Genomic DNA, 24,860 nt, shown 5'->3' with positions numbered 1-24,860 from the left:
CTGCAAGACAGTTAAGGGGTTTTGGGGGGAAAGAGGCTGTTATAAGGACCTCTTTGTTGTATCTGAAGGGGGTTGGTTAGACATTTGTTGATCTGTGACCGGTCTTAACACTGGTGAAGGAGGTTAGGCTCCTGGAATGCTTTGTATACTAGTTTCCTTTCGGGTGAATACATACTCTTTTCTCATTCCTTATTCGGTGACTTGGTTTTTCGTGAGAGTAAGACGGTGCGTGTGTTAGAATTCCTACCGAAATCCCTAACAATATTCCATTAATTAGATGTTTATTTTCTAACTTGTTTAGGTTTGAAACTTTTGACACCAATGCACAATCACCATCTGGAGTTGGGAAGAGAGTTCGAATTTCAGCCACCAGTATCTTGAATGTAAATGTTAGTGCGGCAAATCTTGAATCCTTTGTGGGAAGCATTCTTTCATGGAGACAACAGTTAGAGCTTGAAGAGAAAACATCGAAGCCAAATGTGGTAAAATTAAAAATCCTTTATCCTTTTATCCTTTAAAGCTCTCAACTTTTAACCTTGCTGTCTGGATTTGCAGGAGGTTGGTGGTCAAGGCAATGGAGAAAATACTACTTTTTCTGCACTTGATGAGGATGACTTACAGACGGTGGTAGTTGAAAATAAACTTGGGTGTGATATCTTTGTCAAAAAAGTCGAGCAGGCTGTAGATACAGTTGACAAGCTACAGCATGGCAATTGTGCTTCTGTCTGGATTCCACCTCCAAGGTTTTCAAATAGGTTAAATGTAGCAAATGAATCTAGGGAAGCACGTTATTATGTTGCTGTACAGATACTTGAAGCCAAGGTCATAATAAGTTGAAAATGAGTTATACATAATTCCAATCTTCTTCCTGATTTTCCTCCCTACCCAGAATGTTGAATCCAATTCATTTCATATTTTGTAGGGCTTACCTATCATTGATGATGGTAACAGCCATAACATCTTCTGTGCTTTGCGTCTTCTTGTTGACAACCAAGCATCAGAACAGCAAAAGCTTTTTCCCCAGAGTGCAAGAACTAAGTGTGTGAAGCCTGTTCTATCAAGAATTAAAGATCAGGTTGAAGGTAGAGTAAAGTGGAACGAACTTTTCATTTTTGAAGTCCCCCGAAAGGTATTGCATTTTTAATCGATTATTTTTACAATTTTGCTTCATTTTTTTTTTCCAATTTCCTCAATAACTGAAAATTTTATTGGAAGATTTTGAGCTGAAAATTTGGCCAACTTGAAAATAATGCCGTAACTTTAGAAAATGTTACTTTTATTAAGCAACACTTATTTTCATATATTTACATTGTCATTATACATCCATCCAGTTGGGGGTTTCTCTATTTTATTAATTCTTGGATCCACAATTTTGTGTACATTTAATTCTATACTTTAGACCTGCTTTAGTATCAACACAAGCTCTAGTATGGTCATCCCTTGAGGTTTTTGGAATTTTTGCTCAGTCCACATTTTTTCCTTCCCAACACCCAATGTATGTGTGTGTGAGTGCATAAGGTGTTTGCATTTTTCCATTTAAATTTTGTAGGTATTGACTGCATTTACTATTACATTGAGAAATTCATTACAGGCCCCTGCTAAGTTGGAAATAGAAGTGACAAATCTTGGAGCAAAAGCTGGGAAAGGTAATTCTTTGATGACTTATTCTGTGATGCATATCTTGCATGTCTTGTTGACTTTAGTTTGTACAAAGTCTAATGCTATTGATTGAATCCATTGGAGTAATTTAATCAATTAAACGAATGTTTCTATGTAATTTGTTATATCTCAATTTCAACCATTAGTTGTCATTTATTATTTGGAGTTATATATTTTCTTCCAAATCAGTTTTTTTTTTCCAAAACTTATGTAGTCAACATGCAGGGGAAGTTGTGGGTGCACTATCCTTTTCTGTTGGACATGGTGCAAATACTCTGAAGAAGGTTGCTTCCGTGAGAATGTTTCAACCAGCAAATGATGCCCAGAGTATTAGATCATATCCACTTAGTACATTGGTCAGTTTCTATAATTTAGTCATTTTTATCTGTTAAATGTTATTAATTGTCTTTTTATTTTTATTAAAAAATAAATTCATTAAGTGTGTAGGATTTTCTATTTACTTTTATCCTATTTCACTTATTCTGGTTCAGCAAAATGTTGAAGCCATGCATGATGGATGTCTCTTTGTTTCAACCTCTTATTTTGAAAGAAACAAAATTGCCAACCTTCAAAGTGATATGGAACGTGAGAATGATGATGATAGAGACATAGGTTTTTGGGTGGGGCTCAGCCTAGAGAGTGATTGGGTGAGTATCAGATCGTTGCTTCCACTTTCAGTGACTCCAGTATCATTACAGAAGGACTATATTGGTATGGAAGTTGTGATGAAAAATGGAAAGAAGCATGTAATTTTCAGGGGTCTTGTTACAGTAGTGAATGATTCAGATGTTATTTTGAATATTATGACAAGCCATGCATCTCATACTCATGGTCCCTTGCTTCGAGTAAACAGTTCTAGTACTGTAACTGAAGAAGTCTTTCAAAATCAGTATTACCAGCCGTCAACTGGTTGGGGTAACAATTGGCCAGGTATGCACAATGATAATCCTGGACATTGGAGCACAAGGGATTTCTCAAACTCATCAAAGGTTGGTATATTTGTATATTTCAGTTATTACCAGTTAACTCTCTCAAGTAAGATCCATGATTATGATTATTTTCCTAATCTCACTTGTATCATTTTGAAGGATTTCTTTGAACCTCCACTTCCTCAAGGGTGGAAATGGTCCTCAGGTTGGTCCATAGATAAGTCTCAATATGTTGACAAGGAAGGCTGGGCTTATGGGCCTGACATTATAAGCTTAAGATGGCCTCCTACTTCTTCACTGTTTTCAACCAAATCAGCCTCTGATGTTGTGCGTCGAAGACGTTGGGTTCGTACTAGACAGTCTTTTTCTGACCAAGGTACAGAGTGCTTGCAGAGTGGAGCAAGTACTGTGCACCCTGGAGCTTCTGCTGTTTTATCATGGAGAAGTACATCCAAGGACTCTGATCATTGCCTGCAAGTTCGACCTAAATTTGATTACTCTCAGCCCTCGTACTCATGGGGTTGTGCTATTGCTGTTGGTTCAAGTTATATATATAGCAAAGATAACCTATTAGATCCAGGTTCTAGACTAACTGCTGTAACACCCAATGCCTCTTTGAAGCTTAATGAGCTCGAGAAAAAAGATATACTTGTGTGCTGTAATCCTAATAGTGGAGGTAAACAATTGTGGTTTAGTGTGAGTACAGATGCCACAGTTCTCAATACTGAATTAAATGTACCTGTATATGATTGGAGAATATCTATCAGCTCTCCTTTGAAATTGGAGAACCGACTACCGTGTCCTGCTGAATTTTCAATCTCAGAGAAAATAAAGGAAGGAAATTGTATTGAGCGACATCATGGTGTCGTATCTTCTCGTCAGACTGTACATATCTATTCAGCTGATATACAGAAGCCACTGTATATTACTTTGAGAGTGGAGGGTGGCTGGGTCATGGAAAAGGTGATAACTTTTATTTTAAAGAAATTGTCTTAAATTGTCTGTGCTTTGCAATTTAGCTCATATGGTTAGACTTCTTTACTTGATTCATCTGCCCAGGACCCAATTCTAGTGCTGGATCCTTCTTTCTCGAATCATGTTTCATCTTTTTGGATGATTCACCAGCAAAGTAAAAGGTATGTAATCTGCTTTTCTTTCAAAGTAAGTTGTATAAATTTATTTGAAGTGACTCGCATTTGTGATGTATTAAATTCTATACAAACATTTCTTCCAATAACGTATTTTGACTATTTGAGATTTTGAGCAGTACTTTTCCTTGAAATACATCAATGATGTGTTATCTTTATCATATCATCACAGCAATACGACTATAACTTGTTAAATATGTTATATTCTTTTGTAATGAAAACGTAAACATGAATATTTATTTGTCCTCCAGCATAACATTGTCTACATATATGTTAAAATATAGAAAACAAAAATTTAGACTGAATACCTTTGTGACTGAATACATGACGGATAAAAGTTTATATACTCATTACATTTATTATGCATGAATAAAGAATATTGTCTCCTCTAAAATAAATATAACATGACTATAATAGTGAACAAAATGTATTATTTTAATTCTCAACACTCCCTCACAACCTAGAATATAAAATCATATGTACCAAGTTTCTTTTGATCATAAATTTGATGAAGCTTGTGGAAATATCTCCTGACTAGATTTTCTCCCTTATGGAAATGAGAGTCAATCTTAATAATCTGTACAAGAGAAAATGATTTTATTGAATTGAAAAAATGAAACAGTACATAAGCATCTTTATACCTAAAGTAATGATTACTAAGAGATCTCTAGTATCTTACAAGAGCACAATAGTAATAATTACACTTGAACTATGTAAGAAAATAGAGAATAATTTCATTGATAAGAATCAACCAATTACATTCTCATAATCTCTAAGTGTAATAATAAAAATGTACTTAAATGAATAGGAAGGTTTTGAAGCTAATTTTTCATGAGTACTATGGAGATATTGAGAATATTTTTTATCCTAATAATCTACTATTACCAACAATTACAATATCTTCTTGTAGCTTAACAAAATATTCTCTCTTGACTCAATACTCCCCTCAAGCTATTGAATGGAAATTTCATTCCTAGATTGCATGTGAGATCATGAAATCATTCTATGGGAAGACCTTTATAAACTGATCTGATAACTGAGGCCTAGATGTGACATCAGAAGGTGATAAGGCCACTATCTAGTTTTTTTTTTAATGAATATGTTCTTGATCTTATCATGCTGAACTATATAGTGAGCTACACTAATAGCTAATTTATTATCACAATACCCAGTCATAGACTTTTGACATGTTGCTTTAAGATCGTTCAAAATAATTCTCAGTCATAACAATTCACAAACCCCATGTGTCAGCTTGGATTCAGTCTTTGCACTAGACCTTGCTGAAACTTTTTGTTTTTTACTTCTTCAAGTCACCAAATTTTCACCCAAAAGCATGAATATCTAAGTTGGATATCTTATCTGTAATAGACCTTGCATAATTTGCATCACTGTACACTTCCATTTTTTATTTTTCATTCCCCTTGAACAACAATACCGATCCTACACTTGTTTTCAAATATTGAAGGATTTTATTCACAGCCTTGAATTATGCATGAACTAACTAACTAGGCTCACAACATAAGCTATGTTAGGTTTGTTGTGAGCTAAGGAAATAAGTTTTGCCACAAGTCTTTGATATTGACCCTTATTTGCAGTAGCACCACCGCCATTAAACTCAATTTCTATGGTTTTGTTTGATGAGAACTCCAATGGTTTTGTACAACAATCTAAAAGCAACCGAACTATATTAAGGAGGATTATCTAAGATGATAAAGGGATTTGTGAAAGCAACAAATCATATTAGAGCACTCCCCTTGAGTAATTAAACTGGGTGGTTGTGCCATCCATCAAGTATACTTATATGTCAAGATTGTCATGCAAGAAAGCATTCTTAAAAATTGTGTTTAGGTTTAACCCAATGATACAAAATCGGCTTATAAGATAGAGTTACACTCCACTTATTTAATATAATTTGGTTATATTTTTAATCAATGTAAAATCTTCACTAAATCCCCTCTCACCGAAGATGGGACATCCCAAGCATGGGTTAGATATTTGCAAGTGATATGATAATGATTCGATAATATAGACTCTTAGAAAGTGAGTTTATATCTACCTAAACATTGCAAATCTGACTTATTAGGTAAAGTTTTCACATACGTGTATATTATAATTTTGTTATATCTTTAGTTGAAATAGCATCTACAACAATATATTTTTTTATTAGAAATAGTTTACTCCGTTAAGGAGTTTTTTCACAAGGATTGTATTCTTGAAATGAATGTTCCGGTTTATATTATGTGCTTGTTGTGTCAGGTTGAAAGATGAATGTGGGAAAGGTATATTTTCTTGTGTAAATTTTAGTAAATAATCCACTGTTCCTCCTTCCAATTTTTTTACAGAGTTATGTTTTCTTCTTTCTTTTTCCAGAGTTATGTATTGGTGAAAAAGTGTTGGCTATTCTTTTTTAACAGATTCTTTGTTCAATATAATGTTGACAATGTTCATTTTATTTAGTTAAAATAATCTTTATTTTAGCATTGATTATCTTCATAATTTTTCAGGAAATTACGTGTGAGCATTGAACATGATATGGGTGGGACTAGTGCTGCTCAAAAAATGTTAAGACTTTTTGTCCCTTATTGGATTGTCAATGATACTTCTCTATCTTTGGCATACCGTGTGGTGGAGGTAGAACCTCTGGAAAATGCAGAGATGGATTCTGTCTCACTCTCTAGGGCAGTTAAGTCTGCCAAGACTGCTTTGAAAAATCCCATAAGCTCATTAGATAGAAGGCATTCTAATTCAAGAAGAAGTCTGCAAGTGCTTGAAGTAATTGAAGACAATAGTCCATTTCCAAGCATGCTTTCGCCCCAAGATTATGTTGGGCGTAGTGGAAGTACAATGTTTCAATCTCCTAAAGATACATATTTATCACCTAGGCTGGGAATTTCTGTTTCTATGCAGTCATCTGAAGTTTACAGCTCTGGGATTTCTCTGCTTGAACTTGAAAAAAAGGTGCTTTTTAAAAATGGGATAACCAACTGCTTTATCTTTTTGACTTGTGTGCAAGTATTTCCTCAGGTTTCTCCCATGGTATTTAATGTTCATTGAAACTCTCACAGGAACGTATTGATGTCAAAGCTTTCGATTCTGATGGATCTTACTACAAGCTTTCAGCAGTGTTGAACATGACTTCAGACAGAACAAAGGTTGTCTATAATCTATATATAGTTCCTTGCCTATACAAAATCATTTCGATTATCTATTAGGAAGTGGTTTTAAGCTTTACCCATCCTTACAAAACCAGCTTGTAAGACGAGGATTACCTTCACCTATATACTCTAATTTGACATTATTTCTAATCAATATAAGATCTCCAACACATCCTCTCACATTAAGGCATTGAAGTCTCATGCATGGGACTAGATATTTGTGAGTAGTCTGATAGTTGCCCCCAATAGTAGGTGGTACAATAGGCTCAACAAACCTCACTAGGAGAGGTTTCGATATCATATTAGGAAGTGTGTTAAACCTAATTCATAAATGGCTTGTATGTTGAGAATTTGCCCACATATATACTGTAACCAAGAATCTCCAACATTAGCTTTTGAAATTCCTATTATGATTGGCTATTTAATATCACATGGTTCAATACCAACCTATATATTTCAAAACTGTGAATATGTAGAAACAATCCCATAATCGTGGGGATTTGTCCCTTAGAATATGTTTTCCTGATTTCCTAAAATTGTTATTAGCTTTCTGTATATATAAATCTAATGTATCTCAAAATAAAATAGCAGAAACTTGAGATGGTATCAAAGCTCCTGATCTTTGGGAGCTTCTTATCGTGGGACCGAAGCCTAATAGCAGTATTCACTCCTGCATGACTTATGTCATGATGTCAGCCTTCATTGTTACAAAATTCTCATCTTCTCCCTAGCACCTTGATCATGCTTACTTGTGATGACTAAAATCATGAACCCTACTCAGGAAACTAGAGACAAGCCCCAGAACGTTGGACGATTGCAAAATGTTCATTTTACTTATAGGTTAAATAGACGTGATTATCTCACATGGTCTCAACTCATTAAGACCATCTTCAAAGGGAAAGGAAAGGTCAGTCACTTGACTAATGATGCTTCTGGTGAAAGGGATGACCTGTTTAAATCAGGGCATGAAGAAGGTTCCATAATCATGACATGGCTATGGAATTTGTTATTTAGCTATATTTATTTATTATTCAAAAATCTATATTTATTTTACAGTAAATGTCCAATATTTGCTCCCATATTTCAACAAAATCCTTCAATATTTAATGACAAGTCCAGAAAGGATATGTAGGGTTTGTCACAGATAGGAGATCCACCACAAGATATTGCATGTTCTTTGGTGGAAATTTGGTGACGTGGAGAAATAAAAAACAAAATGTTGTTGCAATCTCTAGTGTAGAGGTAGAATTCTGAGCTATGGCACATGAGGTGTGTGAATTGTTAATGCTAAGAATTATTCTTAGTGATTTAAAGTGATTGTGAAGAGTATATGACTCTTTATTGTGATAATAAATCAGCTATTATCATTGCTCACAATCCAATTCAGCATAGTAAGACCAAGCACAAAAATAGATTGACACTTTTTTAAAGAAAAATTTGATGGTGGCCTTATCATCCTTCTTGTGTCCCATCTAGGCTTTAGTCAGAAAATTTATTTACTAAAGGTCTTCCCACCGAACCATTTTATGATCTCACATGCAATCTAGAAATGATAGATATCCACTCACCAGTTTGATGGGAGTGTTGATTTACTAACCACGGTAGGATATTGTAATTAGTTACAAGTGTGTTGTTAGAAGCTGGTAAAAGATTTTAGAAATCTTTATAATCATTACTTTAGGGTTATAAATCTCAATATACAGATGTTGATGCATTGTTTCAAAGAATCTATTCAATAAAATCTATTGTTTCATTCAATTAAATCTTTTTCGGGTTAATATATATTATTACTAAACTTGAGCTGTGGTTAACTAACTATTAAGCTATTTAATGTACAGGTTGTTCATCTCCAACCTCACACAATGTTCATTAATAGGTTTGGATGTAGTATCTGCCTGCAGCAATGTGATACTCAGTCAGCTGTATGGATTCATCCTACTGATCGTCCAAAGCCTTTTGGTTGGAAGTTATCAGCCAGAGTTGAACTTTTGAAGGTATGTTTTATTAATTTTCAAAATATTTGTCTAACTTCCATATTTGTATTGTTTTCTATATCTCATTAAGGATCCTATGTTGATTCAGTTGCGGATTGATGGCTACAAATGGAGTACACCGTTTAGTGTAAGCTATGAAGGTGTAATGCGCATTAGCTTGAAAAAAGATGTTGGAAATGAACCAATGCAAATAAGGGTAGCAGTAAGAAGTGGTGCCAAGAGATCACGTTTTGAAGTTGTTTTTCGTCCAGATTCACTATCAAGTCCTTATAGGTTTTTGTTCTTAGTTTCTTCCCTTTGAACCATCATAATACTATGTTCATTTTTCGACATTGAGGAAGGGTAATATAGAAATTCACTTGTATGCATGCATTTCCTGCCTCATTTATTGGGGAGCAGTTTAAATACCTTAGGTCACTTGGTTTTAAGCTGAAATCGAACCCACTACGTTTTATTAACATCTGAAGTATGGTGGATTCCCCATTTCTTCAACTATTTATATTGTCATGATCTTGTCTTTGTTAGAGTCAAGACCAAAATTTTCATGGACACATTTCATAAGTATGATGTTTGTTATTTAGCTTTTTAATGTTTTCTAACTGTATTTATGTTCACAGGATTGAAAATCACTCTATGTTCTTGCCCATTCGCTTTCGTCAAGTTGAAGGTATTAGTGATTCCTGGCAGCTGCTTTTTCCACATTCTGCTGCTTCATTTCTGTGGGAAGATCTTGGTAGACGACGTTTACTGGAACTCTTGGTAGATGGAACTGACCCAGCGAAATCACTTAAGTATGATATTGATGAAATTTCTGATCACCAACCTGTTCATGTAGAAGATGGAGCAACTAGAGCCTTGCGCGTTACTATAGTAAAGGAAGAAAAATCAAATGTTGTTAAGATCAGTGATTGGTTGCCAGAAAATGAACCTACAGGAGCTCCGAGAAGACATTTATCATCAATGAATGATTCTCAAAAGCAACAACTAATGTCAATTACAGATTGTGAATTCCACATCAATTTTGATCTTGCTGAGCTTGGAATATCTATTATTGACCATACACCTGAGGAAATTATGTATCTCTCTGTTCAGAATCTTGTTCTGGCATATTCAACTGGTTTGGGCTCTGGAATTAGTCGGTAAGATTTGCAACAGCTGTATCTTTGAGTTTTGCTAGAACTTGCATCATGGTTATTTATCTTCCATTAGTTATTTTCTGATGTGTCCTGGTAGATCTAACTATCTAGTCAACCAAGACAACTTTATCACAGAAGATTTAAATTAACTGTAGAGATCTATTTCTGTGTAGTTATCCGGTTTGTACAACCATTCTGATTTTGAAATTCAATTTCAATCCTATTCCAGATTCAAAGTCAGAATGTGTGGGCTACAATTGGACAACCAGCTGCCATTAACTCCAATGCCAGTTCTCTTCAGGCCACAGAGAGCTGTATCAGAAACTGACTATATCCTGAAGTGCTCCATTACAATGCAGTCAAATGGATCAGTGGATCTTTGTGTCTATCCATATATCGGTCTTCATGTGAGCATCAAGCGATCTTGTATTTACTATTCTGAAAAGAAAAATGTCAATGTTTAAGTTTATAAATTATGACACTTATTTTATATTGGTTTCTTGCAAGCAGGGTCCAGAAAGTTCTGCTGCCTTTTTGATAAATATTCATGAACCTATTATTTGGCGTCTTCATGAAATGATTCAGCAGGTGAAGCTCAGTAGGCTGTATGATTCTCAAACAACGGCTGCATCGGTTGATCCAATCATTCAAATTGGGTATGTCAGACTCTTGGAAATGCCTCATTATATTTGTGGTTTTGCTTGAAACTGCATATAACATTACATTGAATTACAGTGTACTTAACATTTCGGAAGTTCGATTCAAAGTGTCAATGGCTATGTCACCAAGTCAAAGACCAAGGGGTGTTCTTGGGTTTTGGGCATCCTTAATGACTGCATTGGGCAACACAGAAAATATGCCTGTAAGTTTTTTAATTACTCTGTACGTTACCTTAATTGGTGAACCACTTTCAAAATCCATTGTACTTGCTGAATGCAAGTTGTCAATCTTATGTCTCATTTGTTTTCAAACCAGGAGTACATTGTGTAAGCTTCACAAAGTGATTAAATTTCACCAAGACAATGACAACTGAGTACTAGGTTCATAAAATATTATCTTCTTTATACAAGTAAATATAAAGCATGGATGTACGATCTCAAGATTTTTTTCATATATTATTTAAATGATTGAACTAGTGTATAAAGAGTAAAACAGCAAGGTAAAAAAGGAAAGAAAAAAAAAAAGCTAATTCCTATACTTGAAAGGATTAATATGAAAGAAAAAACACTTTTATTCAATTGATTTATTCAAAAGAGTACATCAGTCTCTAACTCTAACCCTATAGTAATTAAAGAGATCTCTAGAATCTTCTAACGACTTCTAGTATTATACTGAATATCCTATTAACAACACCCCCTTCTATCATTCCCATTATTGAAAAACACAATGAGTGGAAAAGAAGATTATAGCACAATTTTGGTCACATGTAAGTTTTTGAAGGAAAATAAGATTATTAGAAAGTTTTAGAACAAAGGACATCTTTAAGGTTTTGGGATGATAATAGAGAAACATTACCACGTCAAGTTATTGGGACACGAGTACCATTGTGATTACCAAAAAGAGAAAGATATGATGTTAAAAGAGATCAATGAGGAGTCATATGGTAAGTTTTCGAAGGAAAATAAGATTATTAGAAAGTTTTAGAACACAAAGAACATCTTTAAGGTTTTGGGGTGATAATAGAGAAACATTACCACGTCCAGTTATTGGAATACTACGAGTCCCATTGTGGTTACCAAAAGGAGAAACATATGATCTTAAAAGAGATGAATAAGGAGTCATATGGTCACATATGATGTTAAAAGAGATAAATGAGGGGTCATATGGTCTATGGTCTGTCATTAAAGCAGTGTTATCGATATCAAATAACAGAAAATATCGGAGACTCAAAAATCTTTTGTAAAGTTATAACAGAAAATATCGGAGACTCAGAAATCCTTTATAAAGTTATAACGAAAACTGAGTTATGGTGGAAACATTGCTTTCTAAAGAAATATAATACCACCACATATAATTCTAGTGCAAAAGTAATGATATTACAGTGAAAATAGGTATTTTTTTGAAAAATAATTATAGTAAGAAGAAGAAAAATTTTTAAAAAAATGAATATAAAAAAATAGGCTTGGCTGGCGGCGGCTGACGGCTACAACGACCGGTAAGCAGTGGTGGCAGCGGTATCTATTGGTGGCAGTAAGTTAGGGCAACTGAAAAAAATATAAGAAAAAGTGTTTTAAAGATGTGTGAATTAGAGTGGGTTTTCAATTTCTATTGGGTCTGACCCAATTTTTAACTGTTTTAAACACAGAAGACAAATAAGGTTGGTGCAATTAGGGTTTCCTATCATGTGATGCGGCTGTTGTTTTTCTTCTCCACACCCCCACTTCTGCCATTGCCGTTCCGCCACCACCAGCCGGTATGCAAAAAGCGGACGCTATGGACCATCATGGGAAATCCGTTTCGCCACCACCTTGTTGTGGCGACAGGTCGGAAAACCGCTGCCAATCTTGGCCATGGTGCTGCCTTGATAGCACTGGGTACAAGTGTCCTGAATCTCAGTCTTTACATTAAGTTTTAAAAACATTAAAAGAGGATTTTTCTGATTTCAACTTGAAAAGATTAATATGTAAGAAAGAAGATTTTGATTCATTTAATTTATTTGAAACCCTACATCAGCGTCTATATATAGAGAACTCTAACCCCATAGTAATAATTCCAGAGAAGTCTCTAGAATCTTTTAACAGCTTCTAGTAGTACACTTGATATCCTATTAACAACACCTATGATTAAGTATAAATCGCTAAACACCAATTCTGCAGTAAATAGAAATGATTGACAATACTCTCATAAATTATAAGACATAATAATATTCCAGATGTTTTTTTATCTCTCTGACAATGTTTAACTAATTGTGATATAGTACCATACAAATGTTTATTCACTTTTAGGATACGGGAATATCATGAAATAATTATTACAATAAATATTTATTTATTAACCAGGTTAGGATAAACCAGAGGTTTAATGAGAACGTATGCATGAGGCAGAGTTCTATGATTAGCATGGCTATCTCAAATGTCCGAAAAGATCTTCTAGGCCAACCACTTCAGCTTCTCTCAGGTGTGGATATATTGGGCAATGCAAGTAGTGCACTTGGACACATGAGTAAAGGTGTAGCTGCATTGTCTATGGATAAAAAATTCATTCAAAGTCGACAGAGACAGGTTTGATTGGATGTTCTCCTGTGCAATTTTTCCCTTGGTTCTCATGCTTTGTGTGTTAGACATTTAATATAGTATAATGCTAACATCTGCTTTCAATATAACTGCAGGAAAGTAAAGGTGTGGAGGATTTTGGTGATGTAATAAGAGAGGGTGGTGGAGCATTCGCTAAAGGTTTATTCAGAGGGGTAACTGGCATTTTAACAAAACCTCTGGAAGGAGCAAAATCTTCTGGTGTTGAGGGTTTTGTTCAGGGTGTTGGGAAGGGAATTATTGGTGCAGCTGCGCAGCCAATGAGTGGAGTTTTGGATCTTCTGTCAAAAACAACTGAAGGTGCTAATGCTATGAGAATGAAAATTGCGTCTGCTATAACATCAGATGAACAACTTCTTCGGAGGAGACTGCCTCGTGTTATAAGTGGTGATAATTTGCTTACACTATATGATGAGTACAAAGCTCAAGGACAGGTAACGTGGGTTGAACTTGCCATGGCAGATCTAAAGTTCATTTGTTATTTTTTATTTTAACATTTTAGATTTAAATCATAAAATATTGTAAATGATAAGTTCCATACAAAGAAACCTAATTCTACTTGAAATTCTAGACAGTGGTTTAGGCATATGCTGGGAAGATTAAAGAAGAGCTATTGCATTCTGTCAGTTTTGAGGAAACAAATGTTCGAATTTTTTATACAATTTTATTCTAAGTTGTACATGTTTTTGACAGATGTTGTGTTTATAGGCTGAAAAGCAAAAGCTGGAATTGTATTAATGTAATTGAGGATCCTGCTTTCAAGTAGTACTTCTGTTCCTTAAAGAGTTTCAGGGTTCACTCAACAAGTCTTATTTATTTTAATGACCATTTCTGACATTAGAGAATAACTATAATGTTAGACTTTTATAGTCCCCACCCCTTGATTTCTTGTTAAACTATCATCTTCACTATTAACGTAGTGACAAAACATAATTTTTTTTTCAATATTACCAGTTTTGAGCTTCATTAGTTGTTATCCTTAAATTGTTACCACTGTATTTCCAGGAGATACTTTAGCAGCTAGTGAGAGAGAACGTGAATTATGTGGATGGCCATGTTATGAAAATATTTTGATTTGTAATTTACTGATTATACTGCGCTCGTAAATAGTCCTATCAATGAAATTTACCTCATTTCCTTTTCCTACTCCTGACTATAGCCATACTTCTGTCTTGAAGGTGATACTGCAGTTGGCCGAATCAGGTTCATTTTTTGGTCAGGTTGATCTGTTCAAAGTTCGTGGAAAGTTTGCCTTATCAGATGCTTATGAAGATCACTTCATGCTTCCAAAAGGAAAAATTCTCATGGTCACGCATAGAAGAGTCATACTATTGCAAGTATGTAGTCGTGATTGAGAACAATGAGTAAAACCTTATTTTCTTGAACCAACTGTTACTTATCAATCTTTATCTTTATCATTGTCAGCAACCATCCAATATTATTGCTCAGAGGAAATTCAGCCCTGCACGGGATCCATGCTCAATATTGTGGGATATTCTGTGGGATGACCTTGGTACCATGGAATTCACTCATGGCAAAAAAGACAACCCGAAAGGTCCCCCCTCAAGGCTCATTTTGTATTTGCAGTCTAGGGCATTGGATACGAAAGAAAATCATCGCATTATAAAATGCATCCCAGAAACTCGTCAAGCTCTTCAAGCTTACTCTTCTATTGAGCATGCATTGAACACATATGGCCCAGGAGTATCAAAGGTATGTTTTATTTCGTATGTTTCCTTATTATACTCTAATTTTTATATGTTTTTAGTTCTTCAAGCAATTGTTTAACTAGTGAACACCAAGCCTAAACTGTTGGAAAACCAACGGACTCTAAATAAAACATGACACATCAGCTATTTGTTCCCAATGTTTATGCACACAATATTAGAGCTGACTTCTGAATGAAATTATTGTCTTGTTATTCAGGGAGTACTGAAAAATAAAGTGAAAAAGCCATATTCACCCCATATTGATGCCCCTAGCGCTGACCTATCCCCCCAACAGATGCCTGGATCAACCCCTCTCTCCTCAACTTTTGGAAGCAGCGCCCATCACTAGGACCATCATTGTTCATCACTTTCAACAGTTTAGACAGTCCTGTGCTCTAATGAATATTTATCACTGTACTTGATCAAGATGAAGCCCAGTTGCCCTTCAGTTTCAAAGGTATCACTTTTTTCCATTTTTCTCACCACCCATATCAGCATTGAGATTACAATGCTGGTTTCTGGAACCATATACCTGCCCGATGATAACAGTTACGGTTAGTTGGAGGGAATTAGTTCGATATCTATGAATCCTGTAAAAGGCCCGTGTCTCCCATTTTTTGTTAAAATATAATATCCAATAGTTCTTGTATTATATTGAATGTAATAGCTTTTGTTGTACATATAAAAAATCACATAGCTCAGATAGGAGGATCCTACTTTCCCTCGTGATGCCCTTTTCAAGTTTCATTTCTTCAGAGGAAAAGCCAATTACTTACACGATATCTGAATGTCTTCCATTTTGTGGAAGCATATAAAATTGTTAATGCTTCTCAATAGTTAGATTTAACTTCTCGGGATAGACTAAGCAAGAATATAAAATACTTTCTTATTAGAATCACAATTCGTGTACGTACACACTATACTAAGACTGAATATTGATAGCCACTAACGTTAAAAGGTTAAAGTATTTTGGTATTTTGGGGATATAATTTCTTTAAAGGTTAAAGTAGTAAACATGCAAGCCTACATGGGTTGTTTTCGTTAAAAGTATACAACGAAATTCAGTTTTTGAAGTAGAACTTTGGTGTGTTATTCAGATTACTATAGGTGTGCAATTTAGACTTTTACACATTTTTTAAAATGGAAATTCTTTATTTTAAGTTTCTATTTGATAGGATGGAATACTTCGTAGATATAGATGAAGTGTTTTATATTATTACATAATTTCTTATGAAGTTTTGGTTTAGTCCTTTTATTTTTATATTTTTTAAATTATATTAAAAAGTACTGCATCTGATTCATACATAATGTTTACATGATTATGATTACAACCGTGATACAATAACGTTCTTTCTTTTAATTAAAAAATTAAACACGAACTATTAATGGGAAAAAAGATTTTTTTTTCCTAGTAATTATTACTATCACCATACAATCACCAAAATCAAATTTTCTTAATAATCACTACTCTCGCAATACAGGATTTCGGGATATAAACGTATTATCAAAGTTAATGGTTAAATAAAGTGTAACCTCCTCATTTATGTAACAATTTTTTAAACAACTTCCTATGAATTATAGGTTTTAAATTGAACCTCCGAATTTTCTAAATCTTTCCGTACTTGTACTTCGAACCAATTAGAGATACTTGTTAAAGACACTCTGATGTTTAAGTTAGTAATTAATCTGATTGGGATTAAAACGAATTAAAATAGATACTTTTGATCTCTATTTATAATTTTTAGGATAAGTCTAGAATTAATGAAATCCTAATTACAGTTCAATTATGACTCATTATCTATTAAATAGCATTTACCATTAATTTAGGTTTAAAGTAGTTTTTATGGATATTTATCGTTAATGGTGTCCGGTCTCTAGTTATGTTTGATTGAGTGGTCCTCATATTGCTTATCTGAATTTCATAGGTTTAGACATATTTATTCTTCTTTTGTTGGGTCTTACTTTTACGACTGTATGATTATATGATAAACCTTATATATTTCATACGTGAAACACTAAATATTTAAGGAAAAACAACTACAAGTGTAAAAAGTAGTGTCCAATGCACTTCGACTATTTTATTCAATAATTATATAAAATCAAATCATACTACAATTAATTGATATAATTAATTAATTATTTAAAATAATTATGATAAAGAAAATATGATATTATCTAATATGTAATATTTAATATTTAAAAATGTTATTATTTTTTAATGTTAAATATTTATAAATAAATAATAATTGTATAAATTTTAAATTATGAAATAACAATGAGATAGAAGTTAAAGAATATACAAATATTACATAATTACATGTAAATAAAATTTTATAACAAATAAATCTATTACTTTTGTAATCTCTATTAATTTTATTCAAATGTATGTTCATATTACTTTCTAGACGTATATATAATCTGAGTTTTTTAAGATATTATATATTGCATTTTCAAAAATATATAAAAATTTCAAAATATATTTTTATCATTACACTATAATAAAGGTGTGCAAAGAAAACATGATATCGGCTACAATTTATGTGTTTATATTAATTTCCTGTCTTTATATTTCACATTATTTTCTTTTTTGTGGGCTCTGACATCATTTGCTTTCAGGTATTCGTTGAGTCATTATTATTCGTAAAATAATTTGCTTAAGTAAAACTTGTTCGTTCCAGGTATAAATATATCATACTCGCTACCTTAAAATGTAAGCCAAGAAATAAGAAAGACGTTTTTATTTTTTTGTTATATTTTATGTTGAATAGTAAATTAAAATTTTAATTATTTTTTTTTATTTCACCATTTTATAAAAAAAAAGACTTTCTTTAATTTTTCCTTTTCACAATTAAAGAGTCTCAATGAGATAGTGATAAAATGAATATTAGTTCTTATTGACCAGACTTTCAACCAAAATAAATCTTTATTTTGCTCTCAAATTTTAAGTTTTATTTTCTCTTGTTATTTGTATTGGGGAAAATCTTGTTACTTAGTAAATCCAATTAGATAAATCTTTATTACAGTATGTAGTGATATAATTGGTTTGTAAATTTAAGTATTTTAGAAACAAGTTGAGATTTTTTTTTAACTTTTTAAAATTTTATTGAACAATTTTTTTAAATGTTATTAAAATAATATGTTTACTTTATTTTAAGTTGAGATGAGAATAGAATAATTTAGTAGGTATTCTTTAGATTGATTTTAATTTAAGAATGAAAATATTTAATTTTAATGGTTTGCACGGGATGAAATATATTAAAAAATATAACATTCTATAACAATAATAATATTAACAATAATAATATTAATAATAATAATCCTAAATAATAATAATAAATAATAAAATATCATAACCCATATTAAACATACATACAAACTAAAATCATACATAATATCACAAAACATACATTGCTATTCACGGTGGTGCTTAGCACAAGACCTCTCCCAAAAGAGAGCACTCAACAGTAGTATTGACATTCAATTATAGTCTTAGCGCTCAATGACAGTCTTGATACTCAATGATATGTAGTTTTGATAGACAGTTTTGACACTTAACATCATTATTCTTGTAAAACGTTTTGCTCAGCCATATCATTGTGTCGCTCAGTGACCTATAATTAAATTATTCCAGACCTATAGTGAAAATTGTCACCTAACGGTACTCTATCACCGCTTAACTCCCCTATACCATTTGCAAAATTGGTCGCTTAGTGGTAAAAGTGGACGCTTAACGGTTTGGAACAAAAATGCTTCCAGACTTGCACAATTAAGTTTGCGCTTAGAGTCACACCAGTGCCGCCCAACGTTATATCAGATAAAAACAAATTCAATTTTGTGATTTGGGGAACCAGTAACCTGTTTAAATTATTCAATTGGTATTCCTGATGCTTAGTCAAAAAACAATTTTAAATGTGGGAGTGTATACCAACTTGCTTAAATGGTAAGATTCTTAGTTTTTCAATTTAACACCAATTCAAACAATGTCAAACAATACACAATCATTGTAACACCTTCAAATTATTCAGCAACAAATTCAAATTACTTTGCAATTCAACCACCAATACCAAAAACTGAACAATTCTTGAAATCATAAATTAGCTCCAACACATAGGAAACCTTATATGTTCATATGAACAAAAGAAACGATCATGACACATGGTTACCACCACTGATTAGCATAAAGTCTTATATAAGACTTAAGCATCACATACAATCCCAGATAGCTCATATGTGAAGGAAGACAAAATCGACAAAGAAAAAAAAAACATAAAATCAACTAACTTTATTTGAGAAGATATAGAAAACTAAATTCAAGTATTACTTTAATTGTCTTTGATTTTTAAATAAATAAACACATTGTTATAAAGTTTAAAGAAAAAAATGAGAGCAGTAGAAAAATAAGTTTTTAAAGAGATAACATAATTTAAAATAATGAAACTCATTTAAAAATATTTATTTATCTTTTAAACTCTTATTACTAAAATAATCCAGTGTTGTAATTTTAAACATTCAATCGATACAATTTTTTAGGCTCTTACAAAATCAAATAAAATATAAATTTCAATTATCAAATTTATATTAAAAAAATAAATATTTATAAATATAATATTAATGAAAGGAAATTCAAACAATTAAAATATTAAAACGAGAACTCGTATAGTTGAGTAGCGAAAATCTTTATAAATAACAGTTCGAAAATAATTAAAACATTCTTCAACACTAACACGCGATCATATATAGATGCTAAATTTTGTATTTTTAATATTTTACACCCGAGTAATAACTTTTATTTTTGAGAACAACGACAATAATTTTTTAACACAAAAGTTCAAAATTCAATGCTATCAATTTTTTAAAATCTTAAATAAACTAAAAAACAAAATTTAATTTCAAATAATATTATAAAACCATTTCTTACTTTTTTCTTCTTCTTTCAAATTAATTAAAAATTTATTCTCCACATTTTTAATTAATTATTTGAATTTACTTTTCCCTAAAGTCAATTCTATTTTTTTCCTCTTATTTTTTCTTTAATATTTTATCGAATTTGGATAACCAAAAATTATGAAAAAGGTTTTTCTCACCAAAAGTGCAAATTTTGAAGAGTCGAATTTCCAACGTGCACATTAAATAAATTTATTTGGGAAATTATTTTGACACTGAATGCATTTTGAGTTTGTTTTTTAATGTATTGGGGAAACTTTTAATAAAAAAGAAGAACTATTTTTTACTAATTTATTAATTAATAATATTAAAAAATTACATCGTGAATATGTATATAGGGATTGTATTCACGTTTTCCTAGGAAAAAACAGAGAAGCATAGAAAAAGTGAGAAGGGTAATTTGGGTAAAGAGAGCGGAAAGAATTACAGGGAGAGCATAGAAGGGAGGGTAGAGCCGAAGTTGTTGGGTTGTGCTTCTCCGCCTTCTCCACCGCCACCGCCACCGCCACCGCCACCGCCACCGCCAGAGATGAGTTCTGCTGGTAAAGCTTTTATTTTGTTGTTGCTTCTATTCATTCTCTGTTTCCCCTTCCCTCTTCTTTTCAGCTTTCAATCCAAACTACTCAAAATACCGATATCTCTTCCACATCATCTCACTGACTCGATTCGTGATTGTATGCGTACTTTTAAATACCCATATTATTTTATTTTATTTTTTACACTCTCTCTTTACTAGATCGCTGTGCTCCTGCTTAATGTGAAAACCCTAGTTCGTTGCATTTCCCTATTTCTTCATTTATTTTAACGTTTGGTTTTGTTGTAGTTGCTGTTTTATTTCGTTACATGCATGGGTAAAGGTAAAGGTAAATAAAGTTTCAGTTTTTCTTCATGGGTCTCGATGGTTGAATACTCTTCTTTCTTGAATCCTATATATGGTTTAAATCACAGTAGTATGTTCAATTCTCTCTCGTTTGGATATAAAATGGAGCTTCTTTGAATCAAATTTAGGTTTTACGTTTCAGATACTGTCAATGCAAGTGCAGCTGAGTCTGTCAAAGAACCTGTCATGGGGTCTAGTCTGGAAGCAAAACAGGAGGATACTGGTGAGGTTTTGGCTTCAATATGCATGTTAAGACTTTTGGTTATCTTTGGCAATGATTGTCTGTCGTGGAGAGTTTAATGTTTTTGCTGGTGATAAACTTGCTCACATCACATGCTCTTTCTCTTGCTAGAAATAAAAGCTCAAGTTGATGCCATGTGGGAACAAATGAATAAGGGAGTATCTAAGAAGGTCCTCACTAGATTTACAAGCAAGCCTAATTCTGCCCCCAAAAAAACTGCAAAAAAGACATCTTCAGTAAGGCATTGTTGTTCTCTCCTTTAAGCCACTTGTAAAGAAATAAAATAAAACATCTTTCACTGCTATGGAATTTAATTTCTTTCCTGATAATTTTGAATATAGAATTGGATGTCTTATTTGGGGTTGGCACCAAAGGCAACTGAATCCCTCGGGCAAGGTGCTTCAAAGAATGAACATGGCACCACGCAAAGCAGCACCAGTGAAGAAGCCAAGAAGATTGCTGCTGCTGCTCTTGCAGCAGTGAAAGATGATGCTGCCATGGCTGCCTCAAGCAGGGGGAAACTTGTGGTAAGCATATTGCTATCTATTGTACCTATTTTTGGTCATGTGCTAATCTGGCTGAATTGGGAAAATTTTGTTTGCAATTAGCCAAATGGAAGGGCAAAATATTTAGCTTGAATATTTTATTTAGTTTTATTTCCATACGTAGAGATGGCCGGGTTATATAAAAAAAGGCTGACAGATAAAAACAGGATTTAGCTTATATCCAGCTGTTTCAATGTGTAATAAGCCCAACGCAATTATGGTGTATACCGTGCACTAAATTTTTCACTTGAAATTTGAAATGCTTTGCATTTTGTTTTTATTTCAATATGTGGAGATGCCTAAGTTAATAATAAAATGCTTTTTATAGACATGATTGGATTTAGTTTATATCCAGCTGTTTCAATATGTAATGTACTGGGGGTGCCTATTATTAAGCCCAACACAATTTAAGTATATACCATGCACACAAAATTTCACTTGAAAATTTGAATTCTTTGGATTTCAACTTGGTTGATGACCTAGCATTCTCAGCACCCATGTGGGGCATGAGTCTCAATGTTTATAGATTTTCTTCCTTTATCAGATTACCGAGGTTCGGGATTTTGCGGGTCAAGAAATTGAAGTTAAAAAGCTTGTTGATTCTGACTCAAAGGAGGCAATGGAAAGAGCCAAAGCTCCTCCACCTTCTGCAGTGGATGTTGTACTTGAACAAATCAAGAAGAAACAGAAGCTCAGTGTACTTGACAAGACCAAAAAGGACTGGGGAGAATATAAGGAAGAAAATAAGGGGCTGGATGTAGAACTTGATGCTTATAAGAAAAGTTCCAACCAGTATTTGGACAAGGTTTCTTTCCTACAACGAACAGATTACCGTGAGTTTGAGCGAGAGAGAGATGCACGATTGGCTTTGCAAGCCAGGAAGCGACCAGATAATATGCAAGAGGATGCATATGAGTGAAGGTAGTTGAAGATTGGAGTTGCTACGAGAATTATTTACGGTTTTGTAATCAGTTGATGGTCTAAGTGCTATAGTTCATGGGAAGGTCTTAATCTCTCAAGAGGTATAAGACCTTTGATCACATTAATGGGGTGTGATGCTTGTTGAGCTTTTGAATGCTATTCAATGACATGGTATGCGCGATGTGGGAAGGAAAAATACAGGGTTGAAGAAAACAGGTGCTAATTTTAGACTGACATTTATCCATTCCTTGAGAGCCTCAAAGAACGCATTCACAACTTGCCAAAGGTGGTTTCAAAGAACTCATTTTATGTCTGTTCATTATTTGGTTGTTTCACTACCCCTCTTTTAAGTAAATACTAGGACTCGATTTTCTTGCAGAGCAATTCGATCCTTAGTTTCAAGGCGTAAGAGATCGTGTGCAGATATTTCCTTAAATAAGTATGGTATCATTGCTAATAATGTGCTTTTATTCTCGGCCACTTAACAATTATTTTATTTTAGGTTTAAATCCTTTAGTTATCCCTATTTTTGTGGGGTTTTCCCATTTTGATCTCCATTTTTTAGAATTCTCAATTGAGTCCTTAAAAGTGCTAATTTGAATCAATTGAACCTCTATGGTTAAATTTACTTAACGAAGTTAAGTTTTTGCACAGGTGGGAGGTTGATGTGTTAATTTTTTAATTGGCATAAACTGAGTGTTACGTGGAATGTCCTAAGTTTAACTTGAAAAATGTTTGATTAAAAATATTAAAAAAAATATCATCCTCCATTACAAGCACCATCCAGAAATCTTCTTTCCATAGAGACCCAACAGATAGAGAAAAAAGAAGCAATGGGTAAAGAAAAGTGGAAATGGTGGTTGGAGCGCCAGTGGTGGATGCATGGTTCGGTGTTTCTTGCGATTTGGTGAACCTGTTTTGGAAGAGGAAGAGAACGGGTTGGCGACGCTTCCGATCGGCGGTGCCTTCGGTTGCAGGTCGAAAGCTCATCTTTCTCAATCAAGGTAGTTTCTCCTTGCTGTGACATTAACAAAGGGATCCACGAGCAGAGGAGGTGAGGCGGTGACATTAACGGCTGTTGTAATGGTGACGGTGGCCGAAGGAGGAACTTGTTCGCCGCCTTCCATTGAGGAGAGAAGAAACTCTTCCCACCTTATATTTCGATCTTTTTTGTCTTGACAGACAAATTGTTCTCTCTTTCAAAATTAATCTAAAATTCTAAAATTGCAGCAGAGAAAAAAACATGAAATAGAGAGGGAGAGAAAGAAAGAGAGACAGACATTGAAGTGAGAGAAAGCGATTTACCAAGAGTTAAAAGCATTGTATTTGTAGGCAGAGAGGAGTGAAAGGAAACCTGTGGTGGTCGTGATTTGGGGGATTTTTGACGAAGCCCCTATGTATTTTTGGCGAGTAATAAAAAAAGCGCACTCAGAGAAACGAAGCAACATAGTTTTATTACAGTAAAAAAAGAAAAAAAGCAACAGAATTTTATTGTAGTAAGAATTATTAGAACACAAACTTTTTTAAGAAAAAAAAAACAACGCAAAAAAGAGTATGAAGTAAATCACAGGAAGAAGAAGCACCGGCGAGGAAGCACCGGCGAGGGCAAAATCGACTTATTCGAAAATTCTATTATTAAATCCCATTTCAGAAACCCTATTATTAAAATCTAATCTTTTAAGAAATGACACGTATAAAACTTTCAACATGCCACGTCTAAAAAATTTGCCACGTCAATCTTTCACTTCATAAAAAACTTAATTCCGTTAACCAAATTTAACGGCAGAGGTCCAATTGATTCAAATTAACACTTTTTAGGACTCAATTGAAAATTTAAAAAAACAGGAGATCAAAATAGAAAAAACCCACAAAAATAGAGACAACTAAAGGGTTTAAACCTTTTATTTTACTGTCTTGGATAATGGTATTTTCTAATGTATGATTGCGAACGTAATTCTATGGTCATTATTACGACTAAAAGAGTTTAAAATAATCTGCACAGCTTAAACTTCAATATTTTGTATATATGTGCGGCTATGAATTGGATATGTTAATCATAAAAAAATCTTAAAGGAGTCTGTAGCGTGGTAAAGTTTTGTACCTTTTGCAATCTGCTTACTATCTGGTCGAAGCACTAATAATTGAAACAAGGTATATGCGGCAAAGTATGGTTAACTCAACGTAATTTTTATGTTTGTTCACACCTGTTTTAAGAAATTACAATAGTCTGTCTTACCTTCCTTGACTAAATTACGGGTTCTGCCGTAAACAATAGCATTCATAACCAATCCACGTGCGTAAACAAAAACAGTTAATAAAAATGCGTGACTTACTTTTGATATTTTTAG

The 24,860-nt window shown here is 33.3% G+C and overlaps 2 protein-coding genes across 5 annotated transcripts in view; both read left to right on the top strand.

Moving 5' to 3' along the window:
- The window catches only part of LOC108330540 (uncharacterized), a 76,844-nt gene extending 61,023 nt beyond the window's left edge, over positions 1-15,821 (top strand). Inside the window, exons 43-63 of the mRNA XM_052871764.1 lie at positions 302-482; positions 556-822; positions 923-1,129; positions 1,592-1,646; positions 1,885-2,015; positions 2,151-2,648; positions 2,748-3,551; positions 3,648-3,724; positions 6,241-6,694; positions 6,802-6,888; positions 8,730-8,885; positions 8,974-9,158; positions 9,503-10,024; positions 10,251-10,428; positions 10,532-10,677; positions 10,757-10,883; positions 13,021-13,242; positions 13,350-13,706; positions 14,451-14,609; positions 14,698-14,985; positions 15,199-15,821. Of these exons, the coding sequence (XP_052727724.1) occupies positions 302-482; positions 556-822; positions 923-1,129; positions 1,592-1,646; positions 1,885-2,015; positions 2,151-2,648; positions 2,748-3,551; positions 3,648-3,724; positions 6,241-6,694; positions 6,802-6,888; positions 8,730-8,885; positions 8,974-9,158; positions 9,503-10,024; positions 10,251-10,428; positions 10,532-10,677; positions 10,757-10,883; positions 13,021-13,242; positions 13,350-13,706; positions 14,451-14,609; positions 14,698-14,985; positions 15,199-15,330 (5,233 nt within the window). The 3' untranslated portion in view covers positions 15,331-15,821. The remainder of the gene's footprint in view (positions 1-301; positions 483-555; positions 823-922; positions 1,130-1,591; positions 1,647-1,884; positions 2,016-2,150; positions 2,649-2,747; positions 3,552-3,647; positions 3,725-6,240; positions 6,695-6,801; positions 6,889-8,729; positions 8,886-8,973; positions 9,159-9,502; positions 10,025-10,250; positions 10,429-10,531; positions 10,678-10,756; positions 10,884-13,020; positions 13,243-13,349; positions 13,707-14,450; positions 14,610-14,697; positions 14,986-15,198) is intronic.
- Positions 15,822-20,289: 4,468 nt separating this feature from the next.
- Positions 20,290-22,972, top strand: LOC108346758 (uncharacterized). 4 transcript variants are annotated; one of them, XM_052871762.1, is made up of 6 exons: positions 20,292-20,467; positions 20,749-20,788; positions 20,948-21,028; positions 21,158-21,282; positions 21,388-21,573; positions 22,136-22,972. In XM_052871762.1, the coding sequence occupies exons 2-6, from the start codon at positions 20,773-20,775 to the stop codon at positions 22,508-22,510; spliced, it is 783 nt and encodes a 260-aa protein (XP_052727722.1). In that variant the 5' UTR covers positions 20,292-20,467; positions 20,749-20,772; the 3' UTR covers positions 22,511-22,972. The 4 variants fall into 4 exon arrangements, with proteins under 4 accessions (XP_017441379.1, XP_052727722.1, XP_052727721.1 ...); XM_052871761.1 differs by having other exon boundaries at positions 22,118-22,972; XM_017585890.2 differs by lacking the exon at positions 20,749-20,788 and having other exon boundaries at positions 20,290-20,467.
- Positions 22,973-24,860: the final 1,888 nt, after the last annotated feature.

This window comes from Vigna angularis, chromosome 1 (genome assembly GCF_016808095.1).
Source record: "Vigna angularis cultivar LongXiaoDou No.4 chromosome 1, ASM1680809v1, whole genome shotgun sequence".
Classification (NCBI taxonomy): domain Eukaryota; kingdom Viridiplantae; phylum Streptophyta; class Magnoliopsida; order Fabales; family Fabaceae; genus Vigna; species Vigna angularis.
The sequence above is the reverse complement of the archived record's forward strand: the minus strand, read 5'-3'. Positions and strand labels throughout refer to the sequence as shown.